This window comes from Taudactylus pleione, unplaced genomic scaffold (genome assembly GCF_031769625.1).
Source record: "Taudactylus pleione unplaced genomic scaffold, aTauple2 ptg000040l, whole genome shotgun sequence".
Taxonomy (NCBI): Eukaryota; Metazoa; Chordata; class Amphibia; order Anura; family Myobatrachidae; genus Taudactylus; species Taudactylus pleione.
The window spans coordinates 8,286,788-8,309,441 of record NW_028284442.1 but is presented as its reverse complement, the minus strand read 5'-3'; the positions used below and the strand labels follow the sequence as shown (position 1 = coordinate 8,309,441).

At 46.0% G+C, this 22,654-nt stretch overlaps 1 protein-coding gene across 1 annotated transcript in view; it reads left to right on the top strand.

Moving 5' to 3' along the window:
- The window catches only part of LOC148538345 (uncharacterized), a 231,790-nt gene that overhangs the window by 197,719 nt on the left and 11,417 nt on the right, over window positions 1–22,654 (top strand). The window contains exons 22-23 of the mRNA XM_088454387.1: window positions 9,254–9,334; window positions 14,000–14,077. Of these exons, the coding sequence (XP_088310513.1) occupies window positions 9,254–9,334; window positions 14,000–14,077 (159 nt within the window). The remainder of the gene's footprint in view (window positions 1–9,253; window positions 9,335–13,999; window positions 14,078–22,654) is intronic.

Sequence of the window (22,654 nt, the reverse complement as noted above, 5' to 3'; positions counted from 1 at the left end):
CCGGAGTCGGGTCACCCTGCGGGGGGGGGTCTGCAGGAGCAGCCCCCTAAAGCTTTTTTAATTTAGTTAAATTTATTTATTTTTTTGACTAGAGTTTTTTTCTCCAGAGCGGCAGCGCTGGGCTGTCTGTACAGACGCCCACGCTGCCGCTCCTTCTCCCTGCTGGCGCCGCGACGCCAGCACTGAACTGGGGATCGCGGCGGGGGAAGCCAGAGTCTGTACTAGCCGGACTCTGGCTTCCCCCGGGACTGCTGCCGGAAGACGCCGGGGAGATCAGGTAAGCCGCGCACTGCTGATTAGCGGCGGTGCGCGGGTAATGCCTTTCATATGCAGTCCCATGCCCCCGGTCTAGGGGACAGACCGGGGGCGCTAGCGGTGGCGGTGGGCCCCCCCTCCATCGGAGGCATACCCCGCCAGACCACTAGACCACCAGGGTAATTAAGCGGCAAGCGGGATGCCGCAACCTTGGGGGTTAAATATGCTAGCCAGGGGAGGAAGCCTTCCCTGTCAGCGGCTCCTCCTCTCAGCTCAGCGCGCCTTTCAGCTCGGAGTCTGGCGTCGCTGAGCTGCAGCTACTCGGCCACTACTCCTCTGAGGTCTCCAGCGGCCATTTTCTTACTGGCAGCGTGGATACTCTCAGGGAGCACGCGGACCGGTCCCCCTGTGTACCTCTCCCCCGACAAGGACAGTGTACACAGCGCTATAGCCCTCCCAGACACTGAATCTGGGAGGTTGATTGTAGTGGAAAGGTGCAGTGAGTATATCTTCCTGCATGGTATGTGACTTTTGCTAGTGCTGCCTGTCTGTGTCTTTTTTCTACTTACTGTCAGCCTGTACCTATCCCTTTCCTTCTCCTACAAGCCCTACAGGTGTGCGGGGGAAGGGTGTTTCTACTGACCTCACCTATATAGATCACGTATTTGTGAGGTCCGTCACATACAGTTGTGTGCTACACGGTGCCATATTGTGGGCTGTTGTTCAGCACACTGGTGAGTGCGCACGTTTTCTTCCTAAGTCATGTCTGAGGAGGAGATTGAGCACTCCGGGGCTCCAGCATTGTTCTCCTGCAGGCGCTGTTCTGCAGGAGTGGATAGGGAGGATTTGTCACAGGACGGACGGTGCCAGGCGGTCCCTGGTACGTCTAAACCTCCCATTTCGCAGGAGCCACCATGGGCGATGTTTTCCCAGGTGCTGGTGTCCATCGCGGACCGTCTGTCGGTCCCGACTGCCGCCCCTACTAGGGCGTTGCCCCAGCCTGCCATCCCCCATTCCCCGGGTGTCCCACAATTATTGCAGACTCCCCCGGGGTCTCAGCCTGTTGGTCCCTATGCGGGGTTGCCAATGTATATTCAGTCCACCCCTGTGGCACAGCCGGCTGTGGTGCCGTTTCAGGCTCCTGTGACAGCTCCTCCACCCTGGGTGGATGCGCTTTCCCACACTGTCCAAGATTTGGCGGAAGCATCTTCGGCTTTTCAGTCGATGTTGCGCAGTGACGTGCCCTCCAGGGCGTCTAAACGCTCAGTCATGGCACAGGCTGCGCATCTTTCGGATTCTGAGGGGTTCTCGGATGATGGTGAGGTACAGGATGACTCAGCCTCAGATGCCTCAGTCCAGGAGGTAGACACTAAGTCTTCCATCAATGTGCGGGCTCTGGTTAAGGCGGTGCGGGCTATTCTTCTGATTGAGGATGAGGCACCCACTCCCAAGTCAAGGTATCCTAGTTTTAAAAAAGCTAAGGTTACTTCTACAGCGTTCCCCTTGTCTGATCAGTTGACTGATCACATGGCGGTGGCCTGGCAGACGCCCAGTAAGCGTTTCCTGCCACAGAAACGCTTGGCGTCCAATTATCCATTCCCGGAAGCGCATTGTAAGAAATGGGAAACTCCGCCTGCAGTCGATTCCCATGTAACACGCCTCATCAGGAGTGCTACTTTGCCATTGCCGTCTATATCCTCGCTGAAGGATCCTACGGACAGGAAGGTGGAGACTTGTCTAAAGTCTATTTATTCTCTCTCAGGGGCTGTAGCCCGGCCGTCCATGGCCATCTCCTGGGTGGCCAAGGCCATTGAGGGGTGGGCCAACGCCTTGGAGGACACGTTTACGGATGAATCTCCGGACGTCCAGAGGGCGTTGTTAGGACAGATGAGAGATGCCGCCTCCTACATTGGAGAAGCATCTTTGGATGCTAGCCTGTTGACCTCTAGGGTTTCGGCGGCAGCAGTGTCTGCTCGTAGATCCTTGTGGTTGCGGTCTTGGAGAGCAGACGCGGATTCAAAGAAAGGCTTGGAGGCCTTACCTTTTAATGGGGAATTCCTATTTGGTCCGGACCTGGACAAAATAGTAGATACCCTGGCAAAATCCAAGTCAGCCTTCCTCCCTTCAGCTACTACACCTGCTAAGGTCCGGAGCTCGGCGTTTCGTTCCTTTCGGGTTCAGGGCAAGGCAAAGGGTCAGTCCTTCCCGAGGCAGTCCGCACCCAAGACCGCCTCAAAGCCAAAGAAGCAAGCCTGGAGTGCTAGGCGCCCTTCTTCCAAGCCAGAAGATAAGCCTTCTGCGTGATGGGACGGGCCTCCCTCTGGGGGACCCCAGAGTGGGAGGCCGACTTCTTCAATTCGCCCAGTGCTGGCACAATACCACCACGGATGCCTGGGTGCGAGAAGTGGTCTCCCAGGGGTACGCCCTGTCTTTTCGGCACAGGCCGCCTTGCCAGTTTTTTTGCACAAGTCCTTCTCAGGACAAAACCAAGGCCTTGCAGGTTCAGGAAGCCATAGAGGCCTTGCTGACGGCGGGGGTCATTATACCCGTACCACAGTCTCAACGTGGGATGGGGTATTACTCTACGCTGTTTCTGGTGCAGAAACCCAATGGCTCTCATCGCCCCATCCTCAATTTGAAGTCCCTGAACAGGTTTCTCAGGGTTCCCAAATTCAGGATGGAAACTTTGCGTTCCATCATACTGGCGATGGAACCGGGGGATTATATGGTCTCCCTGGATATCCAGGACGCCTACCTCCATGTGCCTATAGCAACATCGCACCAACGGTTTCTGCGGTTTGCTATTCTCCACAACCACTACCAATTCAGGGCTCTACCCTTTGGTCTCTCCACGGCACCAAGGGTATTTACCAAGGTGATGGCGGTCATGGCGGCTCACCTTCGGAGCCAGGGGATACGGTTGCTACCGTATCTAGACGACCTCCTCTTGCTGGCAAGCTCCCCGGAGGTACTGATCCAGCATCTCCACCTGACGGTCGCTTGTCTACAGGCGCACGGCTGGTTGATCAACTGGAAGAAATCCTCCCTCATCCCATCACAACGGATGGTTCATTTGGGGGCCCTGCTGGACTCTCGTCAGCAACAGATTTTTCTGACTCCAGAGAAGGTCTCCTCCTTACAGCTGCGGATTCACAGTTGTCTGAGCAGTGGCAGAGTGTCGGTGCACTCAGCGATGAGAGTTTTGGGGTCCATGGTGTCGGCATTCGACATGGTGGAGTTTGCCCAGTTCCATTCCAGGCCCCTGCAGGGGCTGATTCTTCCAGAATGGAACGGATTGCCACACAGGATCCGCTCTCAGATGCTGGTGTTGTCCTCGGAGGTGCGTCTGTCCCTAGCCTGGTGGCTGCAGACAGCGCATCTCCTGGAGGGGCGCCCCTTTTGGATCCCGGAATGGGTTCTGCTCACGACAGATGCCAGTCTCCGGGGTTGGGGGGCGGTGACAGGCTCCTTGTCACTTCAGGGTCGTTGGTCGGCGGAGGAAGCGATTCTTCCCATCAACATCCTGGAACTGCGGGCAGTATACAGAGCCCTGCAGTCGTCCGGCACCGCTCTTCACGGAAGGGCCGTTCAGGTGCAGTCAGACAACGCCACCACGGTGGCGTACATCAATCACCAGGGAGGGACTCGCAGTCGAGCTGCGATGTCGGAGGTGTCCCGCGTCCTGGCTTGGGCGGAGCGCTATCTTCCAGCTCTCTCGGCAGTTTTCATCCCAGGAGTCCTCAATTGGGAGGCAGACTTCCTCAGCCGTTACGATGTGCATCCCGGGGAATGGTCGCTTCATCCAGAGGTATTCCAACTACTCGTGGACAAGTGGGGGCTGCCAGAGCTGGACCTGATGGCGTCCCGTTACAATCACAAGCTGCCTGTGTACGGGTCAAGGACAAGGGACGCAGGCGCAAGTCTGATAGACGCGCTGTCGGTGAAATGGCTGTTTCAACTGGCTTACTTGTTCCCTCCGATATCTCTGCTGCCTCGGGTCCTGCGCAAGTTCAAACAGGACGGAGGCACACTGATCCTGGTGGCCCCAGCGTGGCCCAGAAGGCCGTGGTACTCCGATCTGCGGAGCCTGTCCATCGACGCTCCGTACCTCCTACCTCAACGGCGGGACCTGTTGTCTCAGGGGCCCTGTCTTCACCCGGATCTGGGTCGACTATCTTTGACGGTGTGGCTCTTGAGACAGCCGTCCTGAGGTCTCGGGGCTTTTCTAGCTCCGTTATTACCACCATGCTGAGGGCGCGCAAGCCTGCTTCCGCGAGGATCTATCACAGAGTGTGGCACACTTACTTTCAGTGGTGCGAGGCCAGAAACTATGATCCCCAGGTGTTCCGAGTTTCGCGTATTTTGGCTTTTCCTTCAGTCCGGTTTGGATTTAGGATTACGTCTTTCTTCACTGAAGGTACACGTGTCTGGTCTGTCGGTGTGGTTCCAGCGCAGGATCGCTGCTATGCCGGACGTACACACCTTTTTCCAGGGTGTTTTGAGAATCCAGCCTCCCTTTGTGCCACCTGTGGCCCCGTGGGATTTGGCGGTGGTTCTTAGGGCCTTACAGGGTCCTCCTTTTGAGCCCTTGGAGTCAGTGGAGCTCAAGTGGCTAACTTTTAAAAACTGTTTTCCTCTTGGCAATTGCTTCTGCCAGGAGGGTTTCAGATTTGGGGGCGCTTTCTTGTCGTCCCCCTTTTCTGATTTTTCATCAGGACAGAGCGGTGCTTCGCACTCGTCCTGATTTCCTGCCTAAGGTGGTTTCCAGGTTCCACATTAATCAGGAAATTGTTGTACCAGCCTTTGTCACCTGATCTTTCGGCTGGGGAGACTTCCTTAGACGTTGTAAGGGCACTCCAGGTTTATGTGGACCGGACTAGTTCTGTGAGGAAGTCGGATTCTTTGTTTATCCTCTTTGGTTTTCACAAGAGGGGTTGGCCTGCCAACAAACAGACTCTAGCCCGTTGGCTTCGTTCTGTTATTATTGAGGCTTATATGCAGGAGGGTTTACCTGTTCCAGCCTCTGTTAAGGCTCATTCCACTCGGTCCGTGGGCCCTTCTTGGGCTGCTAGCCGTGGCGCCTCTGCTGTTCAGCTCTGTAAGGCGGCCACCTGGTCTTCCATTCAGACCTTTTTGAGGTTCTATGCGTTTGACACCTTTGCCTCTCAGGATGCATCCTTTGGGCGCCGGGTTCTCCTATCAGCACAGGAGCGTCCCCGCCCTTAGTTGGACTGCTTTGGGACATCCCCAAGGTCACCCTGTGGACCCCTATGGACCCTGAAGTAGAAAACAAGAGATATGGTAAGAACTTACCTTTGTTATCTCTGTTTCTACGAAGTCCATAGGGTCCACAGGGCACCCGCCCTGACTCACCTGGCTTCATATGGGCTCTGTGACTGGTCACCGGTTTTCCGTCTCCCATTTCTGTGAGTATGGTTCTTGTGTGTTCCAGTCTTCCTTCTCTCTGTTTCGTCTCCTCCTCCGGCCTGGGCTGCTTACCAACTGAGGTGCCTGTGGCTCGGGGGCGGGGTATAGGGGAGGTTGGACCCAAGTGCATCCTGGGAGCAGCTAAAAGCTTTAACTCCGTGGTGCCCGAGGATCCAGGATCCAGCTATACCCCAAGGTCACCCTGTGGACCCTATGGACTTCGTAGAAACAGAGATATCAAAGGTAAGTTCTTACCATATCTCTTGTTATTTTCTTACAAAATAAAAGAGAGAAATAATTTAGAGTCCCTAAGACAACTTACACTAAAGTTCTTGGCACTGCTGATGGGGTGGGAGATCTCACCCACAGGAATATCCTGATGCACTCCCAGACCTGACTGTCTGAACCACAAGGAGTGGACATTGAATGCTGGATGGTATTCTCTTTTTATACATCCCTAATTCTTTGTTCATACTTACCAGGGTCTCCCAATCAGGTCAGCAGGGTTTGAGATTAATAGATTTCCAATACAGGGTTACCTGGCCAAACTAACAGGGTCCCTGCTTTAAAGATAAGTGATGATATAACTCACTCTTCAACTTCCCCCTTCTAGACCTATAGAAAATACCAGAATCCTTATCTTAGCCTCTATAATATCTTAGGATCAAATATGGTTGCCTAAATGTAGTGATCCAATTACAAGATCTTGACCCTTTGGTCTTGGCAAAGCAAATAAAGAACTTGATCTACAAGTCCAATATTCGTAGCTAAATCAATTAGTTAATTCTCCTCCAGTTTCTCTAGCTGCTTTTCCAGTAGTTTTATAAAGGATATCGCCTGACTCAAGCTGGCAGTGTATGAACTCACTTCATTTGTACAGGTGCACCCAGTTACATTGTAACTGAACATGACACAAACGTGCGCATGCATTGCACCATGCAATTTCCCGTGGCTGCATTCTCTATGGTACACTATGTTTCACTGCGATCGCACCATGCATACCTATGGAGGCACGGTCATGTGCACGTATCTCGTGCTATGCATGGCACAATTTGCCACAGAAGCGGCAAGGATATAGCTGGGCATAGCTGTAACTACTAGAAATGGTTTCAGTAGCTTGCATAAAATAGGGCTTCCCTGGAGTGATGTTACCGGGATTCCCTGCAAGGCTATGTCCCTTTATTTAGGCCACGCCCCCTATTCAGTTGGGCGCCACCTCTGGCTATATCCCCACATTTCAGAGTGTGGAAGGAGGATTCTCTAGGAGTACACTGTCAGAAATGTCAGACTCACACACACAGCACTCGAGGACAGACTCTCCTCAGTGAAGTTTGTGAACACAAAATTTATTCTTCAGCCTTCGTTTCGTTTGGGTGAACTGATTTAAAGGTGACACATGTAGACGTTTTGCCTTGTCTTGGGATCTGAACATGGCAAGAAGACACAAGCCTCGGCTCTGTACGACTTGGAACCCCTGAGTTCGGGTGTGTTGGGTTTCCATGGAAAACAAATTGCACATCTCTGATATATAGGCTCCTAAGTGTCTTATTACTAAAGATTATTTGCAGCATATGACCCCAAAACACCAGTAAGTGCAAATATTTAGGATCCCCCGAATGTATGAAGGGGGGACCGCAGCAGATATTTACATATCTGCCGTGGTCTCTCCATTTTTTGACAGCAGCCCCCATAATTTTCTATGAAAAATCTTAATCGCATCCACATTACAAAAGCAGATTGTCATAAACATGCCCCTAAATATTTACACACTGAACCTCCTCCCACATTACTTCCTGTGCACTAAGGATGCTTGTTGACTCCCTGAACTTTGAGATTAGGTTACAATTTTGTGACAAGAAGCAGAAACCAACATTTCTCAATGAGAAACTTTTTTCATTTCATGTTAAACGTGACAAATTATGATAACCGATCTTGGTGAGTTGTGCAACCTATATTAACTCCTCTTGCTATTAAACACATAGGGTTTGTGCTGTGCAGCCTATGATCCTATGTAAATTAGAGACCCATGACCAACCCACAACTAGCCCGAGGCAGCACTTGAAGCGCAAAAATGTGCATTAAGTGCTGCCTCGGAGCTAGTCATGGGTTGATCATGACTAGCAGATCAGAAGATCCGGCGGCTGACACCATACTTTTGGATGCAGTGGGGGGAACGATATATCAGGCTGTCATACACCAGATCGTGCATTGTGTACCGCACAATATAACGTTCCGGTACTGGGTACACAAAACATCTAGTGTGTACCCATCATTAAATTTGAAGTAGTGATAATTTATTAAACACAGGGCCACATTTATCAATAAGTGATATTCTTGTGATCACACAATACTAATATTAAATGGTGTTACCAACCAATCGGCTCCTTACTGTCATGTGTATGAAAAATGACAGGAGCTGACAGGTTTGAGCACCATCTAAGATTAGTAAAGAGTGATAAGAATATCACTCGTTGATAAATGAGGCCCACAGTCAGACTAGAAGATACAGAATGTTGTACCAAAGATGACATTCAACAGTAGAATGCAAGAATGCAGTTGGTAATCCAAATAAATGGCGTAGGATGTAGAGTTTAGGGTTAAAGATGACAAGCAGCACAGTACACTAGCAGAAAGCCATATGACTAAGGGGCCAATTACCAGGGGCTGTAGTCATTGAGGGGAGTCAGTGAGTAAGCGGCGGATCCCTCTTCGCATCCCCGGAACTTCGAGAGAGAGGGCATGTGACTACAAGCATCCAGGACTTAAAAAAAACAAAACAATGCAGAACTGATACTATGCAACCATAGATGGACTGACTAGGTCAAATGAGAAGTGCTGTTACTTGTTGTTCCTAACACCCACATAGTGGTTTTGCAGAGGGAACATCGACTTTTGGGAGAATCTCCTGGAATTTATAAAGTGGTCATATAAATGAAGGCAGTGATCAAATTAATACTGAGTGCCATGTTATTATTTTTACAAGAGGACCAACAACACTTATAGTGACTTGCTCTTGTATGTACTTTTAACCCTGGTACAAACCAGGCCCAGTGCTATTCAGTATTGGAAGGTCCTATATAGGTAAGGTAGGGGCACAATGGTTTGTTCGGAGACCTTCTAAGTGTACCTAAATGATGCTGAGTAGCACTGGCTCTGAAGTTAATGTATAGTAATACCAGACATTTCCATCCATTTTTATGTGTGGTTTGCTTATAAATTCCAAGAAAAATGTCATATGTGGTAGTTTTAAACCTACACACAAAATTGGACAATAGTAAATTGACCCCCCTGGAGTCCCAGAGCATTGACACACTAACAGGTGGGGGTATATTTACTAAAGTTTGGGTTTTTAGAAATGGAGATGTTTCCCATAGCAACCAATCAACATTACTTCTCATTTATCTAGCATCTTCTAGAAAATAATAGCTAGAATATGATTGCTTGCTATTGGCAACAACTCCACTTCTAAAAACCCACACTTCTATACCCCTTGGAGTCCCAGTTGAAAAAAAGATGCAGCAATACTGGTTTAGTGCATGTTTAAAAATTGCTTTATACTTTATTTTTCTAGGTTAGTTTCAAATAAATTCAATCTTCGAGATGGAGAAGATGCAGATTTACTTTTTGACATTACTTACAATAAGGACAAAAAGTAAGTACCTTTAACCCACCTTAGGTATTGAACTATTTGTGTGGTGAACAATTAAGGGGGAGATGTATTAATGGCGACATCGCTGTTGCGTTACATCCCCCCCGACTTCGCGTACATACCGCGGTATGTACCAAGGATTTCGCAAAGGACAACTCTCTCGATGAGAGCTGTCGTTTGCGATGCTGCCGGGCAGAGGGACTTCCGGGTTGAACACCCAGAATTCCTTCTGCGCATGTGCAGAAGGCTGCGGGCCGCGGGGGCTCATGGGAGGGATCCGATCGGATCCATCCCAGCCCCGAGCGTTGCGCTAAGAAGCCCATAGGCTTCTATTGGGTAACGCCACCGCATTCCCCGTAATACATATGGGGAATGCAGTAAAACCCCCGAAAACTGCATTTTCGGGGGTTTTACCGCATTTTGCCGTTAATACATCTCCCCCTTAGACTGTAATCTCCAATGAGGCAAGGACTAATGGTAATTATGAAAGTGCTGTGTAATATGATGGAGCTACTGTATATAAAAGAACAATAGATGTGCTTCTCTGGAGGCATATAATTTGTGTCTGCTTGATGCCTGTTGAAAACTACGAGTATATATTGGCTATTTAGAGTTGATCTGCTGGATTTATTTTATTGACCTTATCAGTACATTAATGTATTTGTATTTGTATCTGTATTTAATTGTATCTGTTGCAGTGTATATATTAAAATCAATAATAATAATTAATTATACAATTAGAATCAAATAAATATATATGTGTAATTCACATATTCCAGAGATAGTCAGCTCCCAAACAAGTTTACACAGAACTGGTTATTCCAGCATATCAATAGAGATGGCTAAATGATACTACAATCTAATTAGCATTTGTTAAGGTGTTCAACTCCACCAACAAGAGGCTTTTTCCTCTTGAAGCTTCCTCACAGGTGATTGGACATGAGTTTCAAAGTAAAGGATTGAAACACCCCTTTTTGAACACACCTATCGGGTAATAGGAATACAGTTGTATAAATAAAGGGTCACAACAACAATCTCACACAGCAGCCATTTTCTCTCTCTCTCTCTCTCTCATCTTTGTATCGTCTATATTGTATTTTAACAAGATTGATTTGATGAATATAAAACATTTTACTTATAACATTTTGTGTGCATCGTTATCTTATGAAAGGAAATTATCCAAATGATTTAAAAGGAATATAATTCTGGTTAACACTTTGCAAAGTTCATATATTTATGTTACTTATAACCTGATAGTTATTAAATGAAAAATAGAATAATTTGCTTCAGATATATTGGGATTAAAAAAGCTGGCAATGGCCGGTGTGCACAAAAAGAAAGAAGGAAACACACCCCTTATCAGTATCTTACATAAAAAATGTAAAATATTATTTATTAACCACAACCTCTGTACACACTGTCTTAAAGTACTATACTGTGTACAAATTGTGTGTTTAAAATTTTAGCATTTACGATGATAACGCAATATGTTCTGGATTACTTACAAACCTTACTTGTTAAAAAGAGAAATTAAATAATTCACGCAAATACAGATTGTAAAATAAATGACAATGCTTTTACTTAAAGACAGCTTAATTATACATGTATTTTGCTAGTGCAGACTCACAACAAAAACATAGGTTATATCAGCAGCAGTAGGGAATACTTGTAAAATAAATGTGACACCCAGTGCAGAATAGCAGCCAGCCAATTTCATACATATGTACGGCAACGGCACCCCCAGACTCTCGTTGTGTGCTCTCTCCTCTGTTCTCAGACTGCTCCCCCCTCCTTCCTTCTCTGGTGAGTTTTATACTATAATTTTGGCTATACCTCCAGTTAATCCAATGGGTAATATTAAAGTAATTGATATTCGTACGTGCTAGGCCCTAATTGGTTGTCTGTGTCTCAACCATAATATTGACACTAATCTGTGTTATCGTTTTGTTCCCATGTAAAATCCTAACAATTGCTCATCTAGCCTTCACCTCTGACTATTGCAGACAAATGCCATCTTGATTTAACTATTTTGTTTATAAAAACTGGGACTTGCTGTCAGCTGTTCTGCACATATCAAAACTGATACATTTTAAACCCACAATTCTTATTGCTAGAACAATGGATATAGCAGTTTAACCTATACATATCTCTGCAGTTAATCACACCTGCAAAGAAATAAAACGCTAATCTCTACATACTTTTTAATACATCATTTAACATGCTTTTATCTACAATATCTGAGCAAAATGCATCTTTTATCCTGCACTTATCTATATGTGCCCCCATAGTGAGGGAGTTCATAATGGTAACTCTAAAGTCCCCAACACACTAGACCAGGCATGTCAAACAAGCGGCCCAAATAATAAACATTTTCTGCAGCCCCAGAGTGTGGGCATATATATATTTATATTATTGGTCTCTGAAGTGATCTGAAGCCTCGAATCACTTCAGAGGCCAGTGTTCCCAGTGATGCATCGCACTGGTGACGTCAATATGTCACCCACGATGAGCGGAGCCTGTGCCTGCTGCTCTGGATCCAGTAAGCGGCAGCGTCTACGCAGGACAGCATGGACTGGAGCTGTGCCCAGCGGCCATTGGGAAGAAAGGTAAGTACTGCACAGACAGGTGAGTGGGCCTGTTCTATACTGGGAGGGTTCATTACTGGGAGCACAACATAGGGGGCATTACTGGGGGCTCTGCATAAGGGGTTTTTACTAGGGCTCTGCATAAGGGGCACTACTAAGGACATTACTGGGGGCTTTGCATAAGGGGCATTACTGGGGGCTCTGCATAAGGGGCATTACTGGGGGCTCTGCATAAGGGGCACTACTAAGAACATTACTGGGGGCTCTGCATAAGGGGCACTACTAAGAACATTACTGGGGGCTCTGCATAAGGGGCACTACTAAGGACATTACTGGGGGCTCTGCATAAGGGGCATTACTGGGGGCATGGCATAAGGGGCACTACTAGGGGCATTACTGGGGGCATGGCATAAGGGGCACTACTAGGGACATTACTGGGGGCTCTGCATAAGGGGCACTACTAGGGACATTACTGGGGGCTCTGCATAAGGGGCACTACTAGGGACATTACTGGGGGCTCTGCATAAGGGGCACTACTAAGGACATTACTGGGGGCTCTGCATAAGGGGCACTACTAAGGACATTACTGGGGGCTCTGCATAAGGGGCATTACTGGGGGCTCTGCATAATGGGCATTACTGGGGGCACGGCATAAGGTGCACTTCTAGGGGCATTACTGGGGCACTGCAGAAGGGGAACTACTAGGGCTCTTATACAGGGTGGAATTGCATAAGGGGCCCTACTACAGGGGGCACTGCTTTGGTTTTTATTAATAATAAACCTTTCAAAATTGCATATGACTTTTTTTTTTTTGCGGCCCACACACTCGTAGACCTTGAATATTCGGCCCGGTTGGTAGTTTCGAGTTTGACATGCCTGTAGTAGACGATATCTTGAACGATTTGGCCGATTCCGATGCATCGGAATGACAAATCGTTCGTATTGTCCAGCGTGTACTCACAATGCAGATACTGACGCGCACTCCCAGCGGTTGTCTGTTGCATCCTCAGATCTTTAGTACATGCAGAAAGTTCTGAGGATGTCTCTAGTCATGACATGTTGCCAAATCCGCAACCACCCCTGTCGTCGCTGCAGGCATCGTCAAGTGTGTATGCTCTTGTCGATGCCAGCAACCCCGCCGGGTCTTGTTGCTCACGAGATCGTGCTGGGCACATATAGTCTGTGTACCCAGCTTTAGTCAATGCTAATTTGCAGTATATGCATATTAGAATGAATAACCTTTGTCACTCCCTTGCAGGGGCAAACGCCGGATTTGTAAGGGGGGGGTTTCTGTGTGTGTGTATGTATATATATATATATACCACCCACATGCCCGTCACACATGGATACTTAAATTTTTGCAATGCATTGTGTAAGTATAGTTGTATTCCCAATTTGGACTGCTCCCCTCCTCCCCTCCCGCACACATACACTGAGAGCAGATTACAGACACTTACACTGCACATTACAAACAGACACTTACACTGCACATTACACACAGAAACTCAGCAGATTACACACAGGCATACACTGCACATTACACACAGACACTTACACTGCACATTACACACACTCGGACTACAGACCATCTCCCCCCACACCCATGGTATAAACAGAGCTTGGAGGTACAGTACCTGTGATGATGTTTGTGGCTGTGCTAATTACATGCTGCCCGGAGTGCAGATGAGAGGAGTGCAGTGAGTTACATCACCGGCACTCAAAGGCACATGGGAGCTGTCAGGGAGGAGCTGCAGCCACAGCAGCTCCCCTGTACTGCTCTCTGAGTCGGAGCTCACAGAACGGCCTGATGATACAGAGACAAAGCTCTCTGTCTCACTTTAAAAAAAACAAATAACTACTTGTGCGCTGCGGGGATGGATTGGCCTGGCAGGGGGGGTTTCTCGGTACTCAGAAACCCCTCCTGCGTGCGCTACTGATGTTGTTTTTAACATTTTTTAAATAAGCATTTCAAGTTTCCATTTGCTTAATAGGAAGTCTATATTTTTTTAGTTCTGGATCTGGAGTATTAATATATTTTACCATTTACTTTTATTTAGCTTTATTCATGTCTGTATCTGTACAGGGGAAATAAAGTGCATCAAGTCAGATTCCTGATAACCAGTGGTTTGAATGTGAACATCTGTGACAGAAATGGGAACAGGTAAGAATTAACCTTCGATAATGTACCATCTTGATTCTGTGCAATATTATGGAGAGTGAAATGCAAACTGGTACAGTGGCGTTATTTATAGGTGTAGCATACTTCAAATTGTCTCATAATACCAGATGATATAATTATTCTTTTTTCAAGTATGTTAACCATAGAATAATATTGAATTTCCCCGTAATACATTTTGCTGCAACCTCCACTTTGAAAGAATTGTTCTACACAAGCCAGATGAGTGAATAGTATGCAGCACATTTTCGCTGTGCTTTATGAATGAACTAGCTGGAGTACCCGGTGTTCACCGGGGTTTTAAGAATGTTTGTTACACATCATCCTCCAACCAACCTCTCCTTAGGCAAGCCTCACAAAAAGTGTGACAAACTTCACCATCAACAGTCCTAAGGTCTTCGAAGGGAGTAGGACCTGTAACTGTGTAAAGCAAACTTCGGAGATGGAAGCATTCAAAATTTGTAGGATGTATAGTGCAAACACGGCAAAGAGCTTCTGTTGCTCTGATACCAGGTTGACCATCTACAGCGACTCCCTGTTTTCTGCGCAGAAAAATTTTGGGAGAAGCATTCCATGTGTAATATTTGGCAGCTCACAGTAACAGCAGGGTCCTTGCAAAGTCATCATTTTGACACAGTTGGAAGAAAGAAGTAAATGTTGTTGTGTAATTTGGTATAGTCAGAGAGCTGAGAATGGTGGCAAAGCCTGCTAAAGCTCTCTTCAAAAATAAACATTAAGTTCATGACAAAACATGACAACACAAAACGCTTGTTCCGAGGCCCTACCCATATGGCGTGAGGCCCCACAATGAGCGTCCAGCAAAAATTGTGGTTTTAAATTACTTAAAAATTAACAGTAAGTAATTTCGATTTAATAATTTTTTAGTTGCCTCCGCCGTGTTTTAATACGCTCGTATGTAACTGTCACGATCTTCGCTTGTAAACTGTGGATTTGTATAGAAAGACAGAAGGACAAATTTTCTCCTTTATATAGTAGATGAATGATGGCTATTTACAAATACTATCTTAAATTAAAATAATCAGTAGCATTTGTGGTCTGAGTGGAGGTAACTGTCAGTCATTTGCAGAAAGTGCCCCCACTCAACCACAGATGTTGACGAAAACGGGAAAAAAGATTCCTATTTCATATTCACCGCTAAACTGCAGATCCGAAGCTCTTCATACTTTATTTTATTTTTTATGAAAAATAAAACTCTTGTGTTTACTAATAACACTTTTAAGACTTATGTGCACATGATTCTTCATTACATTATTACACACATAGAATAAAGTTACTTTAACATTTTCTACTAAAACTGTCAAACTATGGGCCTGATTCAGCAAGGAACGCACGGATGCAGACTCATGCCCCCGGCCGCTGAGAGAATATGCTAATGATTGCATATGCACAGCAATCCCAGCACAAAAATGCAGACGCCCAGCACTACATAATGCCGCCCACTTTACCCTCCAATAACATCCGTACTGATGCGCAAGGCTGAGAAAACATCAAATAACATCGGAGCAGCACGCAGACTAAAGGTAGACCTGAGCCTGCCGCAGGAGTTGAGACTTCCTGCACACATAGGGATGCTAGGCTGCATCCAGTATCTCAGTGGCTAATTTATGCATGCCCCTGTAACGGGGTGCGAACGCACTGGCACGCCTGCGTTCGGCCAACCATTCCCCGAATCCACCCAGAAGCGGCACTTCCTGTCTATCACTTTTCCCTGGGTCTGAGTATTCACTGCACTCGTTTTTGCAGATGCAGTGAATGGTTTGCGCATGCGCACTGCGACCCAGATGCATGCACAGACCGCCAACATTGGGTATTGCGTGCGTCTGCATCCGTGCATTCCTTGCTGAATCAGGCCCTATATCTCTACATGGGATGTGGTCAATATCCCGAACATAGGAATTCAGGCGCTCAGAATGCCGACGCCGGAATCCTGAAGGTAAGTAGGGTTGGGGGTAGGGTTAGCATTAGGGTTAGAGGTGGGCACTAGGGGGAGCGTTAGGCTTAGGCTCTAAGGGGGGAGGGTTAGTGTTAGGCACTAAGAGGAGAGGGTTAGGTTTAGGGTGCTGGGAGGGGGAGGTTAGGGTTGGGAACCGGGGAGGGAGGGTTAGGGTAGGGAAAGGGGGACTGTTAGAATACTGACCAGCAAGTGTCTGTATTCTAACCCTGTTGGGATTCTGACCACTGGGATCTTGAGCGCTGGGATCTCGTACACATCGCCTCTACACATAGCTAGGCATAAATATTTACATATACTGGATGCAGAAATACTGTGGTCTTTGAGCTGGACGTACAGTATTCATATATACAGTAGGCTTGACATACACAAATGTGTTTTCTCCAAAGATGATCTGAAGAAACATTTTATTTGGAAGTTAACACATTTTGTTCAATGTTCATGTTCTTGAGGCCAGTCCTAAATGATGCCTGGAATATGTTTATCCTTATCTCTTCTGCTTTAGCTTCCTAAAAAGATCTAAGCTGGCCCTTTTACACTGTCAACACTGACAACTGCACACACTTTTTCACTTACTGCAATCAGCACTTTGTTAAAGGTCAAGTCAATGAAGACTAGACATAAACTGTATGCAGCCTTTATGCCCTCACTCCTCCCAATCTTTGCACATGCTACTGTAAGTGGGAATTTTGAATCTCTTCTGGTGCATCAAGAGTCTTGTTCGTTTGCCTGTTTATTAACATCTGTTTTGTCCGTCACAAGTCTGCATTCACCAAACCATCAACTTCAGCTTTGCCCATCATCACCCATCCTGTCATGACTAAGCAGTACTCTCTTATGGGAGTAACCAGTATTGTGATATCATAATTCTTGGTTTTGTCTACAATTTGTTAATATTTTATTATCGAATGTTATCAACTATCCCTCCATTAAGGTTAGGGGTGTGCAGTAAGTGGCTCCCCAGCTGTTGTAGAACTACACATCAAAACATTCACTGTTACAGTTTTGCTATTTGGCCATGCTAAAACACTTGCAGGGCATGCTGGGATGTGTAGTTCAACAGCAGCTGGAGGGCCAATTATTGCCCACCCCTGCTCTAGGTACTAACTCAATTTGTGAACTCTCCCTACAGTGTACTGCTAGTGTGCTTAGCAGCCTCTCTCCAGATTGTTCTCTCTCATGGGACGATGCATCAAGCCTAGGAGAGAGAGAGAAAGTGGTGCAGTTGCCCAAAGAAACCAATCAGCATCCGTCATTTCATAGACTGTGCTAGATAAATGACAGTTAGAAGCTGATTGGTTGCTTTGTATACTTTCTCCACTTTATCGCTCTCTAAGGCTTGATACACCCCCTCAGTGTTTCTTAGGACTGTTTTCTCTTTCCTAAGCTCCTTTCTCTTCTCCTACCTCCTGCCTGATGTACTGTGACCTCATTGCACTCTCTGCTGACCTCCCGGTAGAGTCTCTCTTTGGCAGATTGCAGTCGTTTAGGTTGAACCTTCTGCCCATTTTCTTGTGTGGTAAAAGGGGTAAACTCTTGCTCTTGCCAAAGCTGTATTTTGATCCATTCATCCCTGAAACTGCACACTCTGGAAATAAATCCATTGTTCATGGACTGGCATGGAGAGTTTATCCTCAAATTCTGAGAATAGGTGTGCTTCATTAGTGCACACCTGCTGTCATACCGGGGAAACCCCATTCTGAAACCAACAGTTCAGGCATCAGATATACTAAAACTGTATGTGATGTTTCCAGTGCTACAGTGTGGGAGGATTGAGGGGGTGTGAAGCACGTGGCAGCTCTTGTAACATAAAATATTCTTTCATTTCTATCCAAACTACCTACCCATAGGATTGGGTGTAATCCATTGTTCTCATCAGAATAGCAACAGGATAACTCACATGTGTAGAACGTTGTGTTTAAATGGAGGCCTTTCCCCACCTCTGTCAAACTTTCCGGAGATCCTTAACGATCTGGGGTGGATGAAATCGAAAGTGTTTGTAATAAACTGAATACTTTAAGGTGTTCATTTTGAGTATTATTTGCCTTTCTAATAAACTTTGTGAGATTTCACATTTTGTAACCTTAGCAAAGACAAAAAGATAAAGTTGGAAAGATTGGTCACTTAATAATGAATTTTAGATGGATGTCAGGAGAAAGAAACCATATGGTGAAGCTCTTCTAAGAACATTTTTTCAGATCTTTAAAAACCTTGAGGACATTGAGCAGTGGAGAAATCTACACTTACAAAGCTAGATTATTTTTATCAGTTTCATCTCCAGGTCAAAGTTCCAAACTAGTAAAATGTCAAGACATTTGAAAGTGCTGAAATACCTCTATGTCAAAATATAAAAGTAAGCAGGAGTGAAGTACAAATCACACTACTTTATTTCAAAGATTGGTTATATTGAAAACTGTAACATAACCTCAGGAATGCCAAGATAAAAGAGATGTCAAACCGTGGAAATTGCTCACAGATTGCCGTGCTGTACCTCAGGGAAGAGAACCTCCTGTCTTTCACACAAGCTGTAGGATAATATTTGGTTATGTATGTGTGTATATATATATATATATATATATATATATATATATATATATATATAGATATTTAGATAGATAGATATAGAGAGAGAGAGCACAATGATTTTAAATGACTGTTTTTGATATGATGCTACTTTGTTTTGTGTGTGTGCATATAAAAAAAAGTGGAACTTGTTGACATTTGCTGGGAGTACATTAATATTATCTTTCAACATCTTTAAATATTTAATTTTGCTCCTGTTGCTTCAGCTCAAATAAATTCTTGATGCTACAGATGTGACAATGTAGCTTTTTATGCACATAGAGGGCCTGTTTCAGAGGTGCACGCAGCGTTGATGCCGCACGCAAGTGGCCGATGTTATCAGTCTGTGCATGTGTCCTAGTCACAATGTGCATGTGTCCCAATGGTTACTGCTGGGAGCTGCAATACGAATTTGGATGCAAAGAGGCAATTTTAATGGGTGTTCCTGGGTGATACAGGAGGTTGGTTATCCAGACGTGGGCATGTTGTGGTCAGTGACTGTGGGCCTGATTCAGAGTTGTAGCTATGCCGATGTTTTCGCAAGTCGAACGATTTTTTGCCACTGCACATGCGTCTGAATCGCACAGTGCATGCATCAAGGTACGTTACCTTAGTCGCACACCACAAGTCTTTATTCACAGTGAGAGTGACGGGCAGGGAGCGTTTGGGGGAGGCAACGGGGAGTGTCAGCTTAAAACACAGGTGTGCATTGACCATCTTGGGGGCGTGTCGCATCCTGCGTCTGCGATCCCATATGCAGTTAAATTGACTCTGGCGTCTCGGTTACGATGGCCATAGGGAGTGACCATAGACTCGCTCAAGGAGTCGATGTTTGCCTGATCTGCGTCCAATGCTGCTTATCTTTACACAGTTGCTGACAGCTGCGATGGCTCAGGTGGGTGCAGAACCATCTCTTCCATTGGGTTTGTTGGGCAGCTGCCCAGGGGCCCACCAACCTGCCCCCCCCCCTGCAGCCTTGGCCATTTGGTAAATTTGTGATATTTTTATAAGCCAGCCGCTGGTGCACTTTATTTTGATCTAACCTCCCCCACCCCATACCACCTCGGTGACGAGTACTCACTTCCGTTTTAGTTTCACTTCATCCGCTAGGTTCAGGCCAGTCAGACAGAGTCTCTCTGCATGTGTCTGATGGGCATTCAGGAGGGTTTAATTTTATTGACCATTTAAATTTTTTCCCGTGAATGAGTGGGTAGGGGCATTGCTTTCCCTAGGGCCCACACTGCTGATAAGACAACCCTGGCTGGGCGTCTCAGTACAAGTCCTGGCCGCTGCTGTATTTGCATATTTTTGCACATCCACAGCTACAAAAATCTCAGCTGCGAGAGCATTAGCGTCTAACTCTGAATCTGGCCCCGTGTCTTCTGCCACAGTTACTCACACTGCAGAATCTCCATCTGTACTTGGCTGCCAATCTGTGCGACCGATGACCGATGTCTTAATACGCACACCGCATTATCATAAAAACACAGTCATGGCTACAATAACTCTGAATCAGGCCCATAATATATATTTTATAAGAATTGTGTATAATTTCTATGTACTAAAGCTGCACGGGTACACAATACCAAATTTGCACATTAATCATCACAGGTAGTTGCATTCATATTGGTAAATAGGACGCTTGTGCTCACTAGAATACTGTGAAACAATTTTAAGTGAACTACATTATTATGTTGCTTATATGCCCATAGTTTATAGCCACCAAAATATTCAGCTCTATTAAAAGCATTTTGAAGAATCATAATGTCAAAGTAGATCAGTGCTGTTTATTGACTTCATGGAAAGGTTATACAGTATTGTAACACATATATACGTTTGTTGGCCACAATTGATTAAAAATGCTGTTTAATATAATGGAAGTTTTGTGAAAAAATTATTGAACAACTGAACTGTCCTGACTAAAGCTGGGTACACACCCTATGAATGTGCGACCCAGCGATGTAACAATACAAGGTGCATGCTTTACACACAGCACAGTCCACAATATGATGCATGATGTATTGTTACATGCTGCATGTAACAGCACTGCCGTTCATTGTATCATTCCATCTGATGTGCAGCACAGCAGATAGGACGATTCAATGAACGATGGACTATATGATGTGTGTACGATACATCGTTCTGATCCACGCCAGAACAATATATAACAATGTATCATTTGGTGTGTACCCAGCTTGAGATGCACACGGCAAAATATGTAAAACAACTCCAGACATTTGCTATAGTGAACACAGAGTACTGTGTATTATTCACATTGTTCCTGCTGACCACGAGTTGAATATGGAGACAATAAGCTTTCCTGAAGGTTGTTGCAATCTTAAAGGATGCTGACCTGGCTTTATTTTTTATATGTTTGTAAGCACTTAGGACTCCAACAGACTGAAGGGGAAGCCTAATTATTATAAGGTGCCTGGCTGGCTAGTGTTTATTTGCTGCTATTTATACAGCTTAAAAAAAAAACTACTGGCTACACTGTATGGGCTCTATTTACTACAATCAGCATTTTGAATGCAGATTGTAGTGTGATATTACTGACTGAATTCTCATTGCGAATTTAGGCAATATCACAGGGATTTATTAAAATCCCTTGCAGGGACCGAGCTTGCAATAAAGTTCTGTCCCTGCAAATCCCCTCCGCACCCTTATCACGGTAATTTTGCAAAAAATACTGTGACAAGTGCCGATGCATGAGCCGGCCGACCGTCGCTAAGCCCCGCCCCCGTGATTGCGGAACCCCCTTCCTACGCGACCCCCCTCCCTAAATTACACTTACATGCAGTGATCGGTGCTCTGATGTCCGCTGTGGCTCCGGTCAGCTGACATCCCATCCTGCAGGTGAGGTGACGAAAAGGCACCAGTGCAGGCTGGGAGACCAGCTGACCGGAGCAAGGACATCTTGGGAGCCCCGATCACTAGTCCCTGGACTCTGATGCACTGTAAAAAAAAAAAAAAAATTACCAGTGTGTGGTCTGTTTACACCACACAGCTGATCACTGGGGCTGGCTCCGGGCTCTGCTCTGTCCATTAGAGCAGAGCAGGAGTTCGGTAACTGGGGAAGACCCTGGAGGTGGCGTTATTATCGCAGGGCTTTCCACTGTATTTTTTCACATTTTATTTTTAGTAACTGTGGCCAGATCACATTTCACATTACAATTATGGGAAATGCGATCTGCCTACTAAAAATAAGTGATAATTAGGGCTTGGAGTAGAATTTTACTAATTCTACTCCAATTGCCCTTTAACTTTAGATGATACTAAAATAATGTGAAAAGTCACATCATTATTTTAGGATCACCTACAGTTACTAAAGGGCAATTGGAGTAGAATTTGTAATGCGGTCCATTTATTAACAATAATTTTACTAAAATAAAGTGAAAAAGGGTGTTTTCACACCCTTTTCACATAAAGTTACTAAAGGGCAATTGGAGTAGACTTCGTAAAATTCGAATCCAACCCCTAAGTATCACTTATTTTTAATAAGCAGATTGCATTTCCCATAATTGTAATGGGAAATGCGATCTGACCAAAGTTACTAAAAATAAATTGTAAAAAAATATCGGGGAACGCCCTGTGATAATAACGCCACCTGGAGGTGGCGTTATCCAGGGTCTCCCCCGGTTACCGGACTCCTGCCCTGCTCTAACGGGGAGGGCAGAGCTGGGAGCCAGCCCCAGTAATCAGCTGCGTGGTCGAAACAGACCACACGCTGATAGTGTAAAAAAAAATGTATTTACCTGACTCTAGGGACTGGAGTTCGGGGCTCCGGTGATGTCTCCCCTCTGGTCAGCTGGTCTCCCATGCTGCACTGCGGCCCGGTCATCAGGTGATCGGGTCCCAGTGCAGTATGGGATATCGCCTGACCGGAGAATATGGAAGACATCACCGGAGCCCGGATCATGCAGGTGTGTAATTAAGGGAGAGGGGGGGTCGCGATGAGGGGGTTGTAGGGGGAGGAGTGTTCCACGATCGCAGGGGCGGGGCTTAACAAAGGGGTGGGACTTAGCACC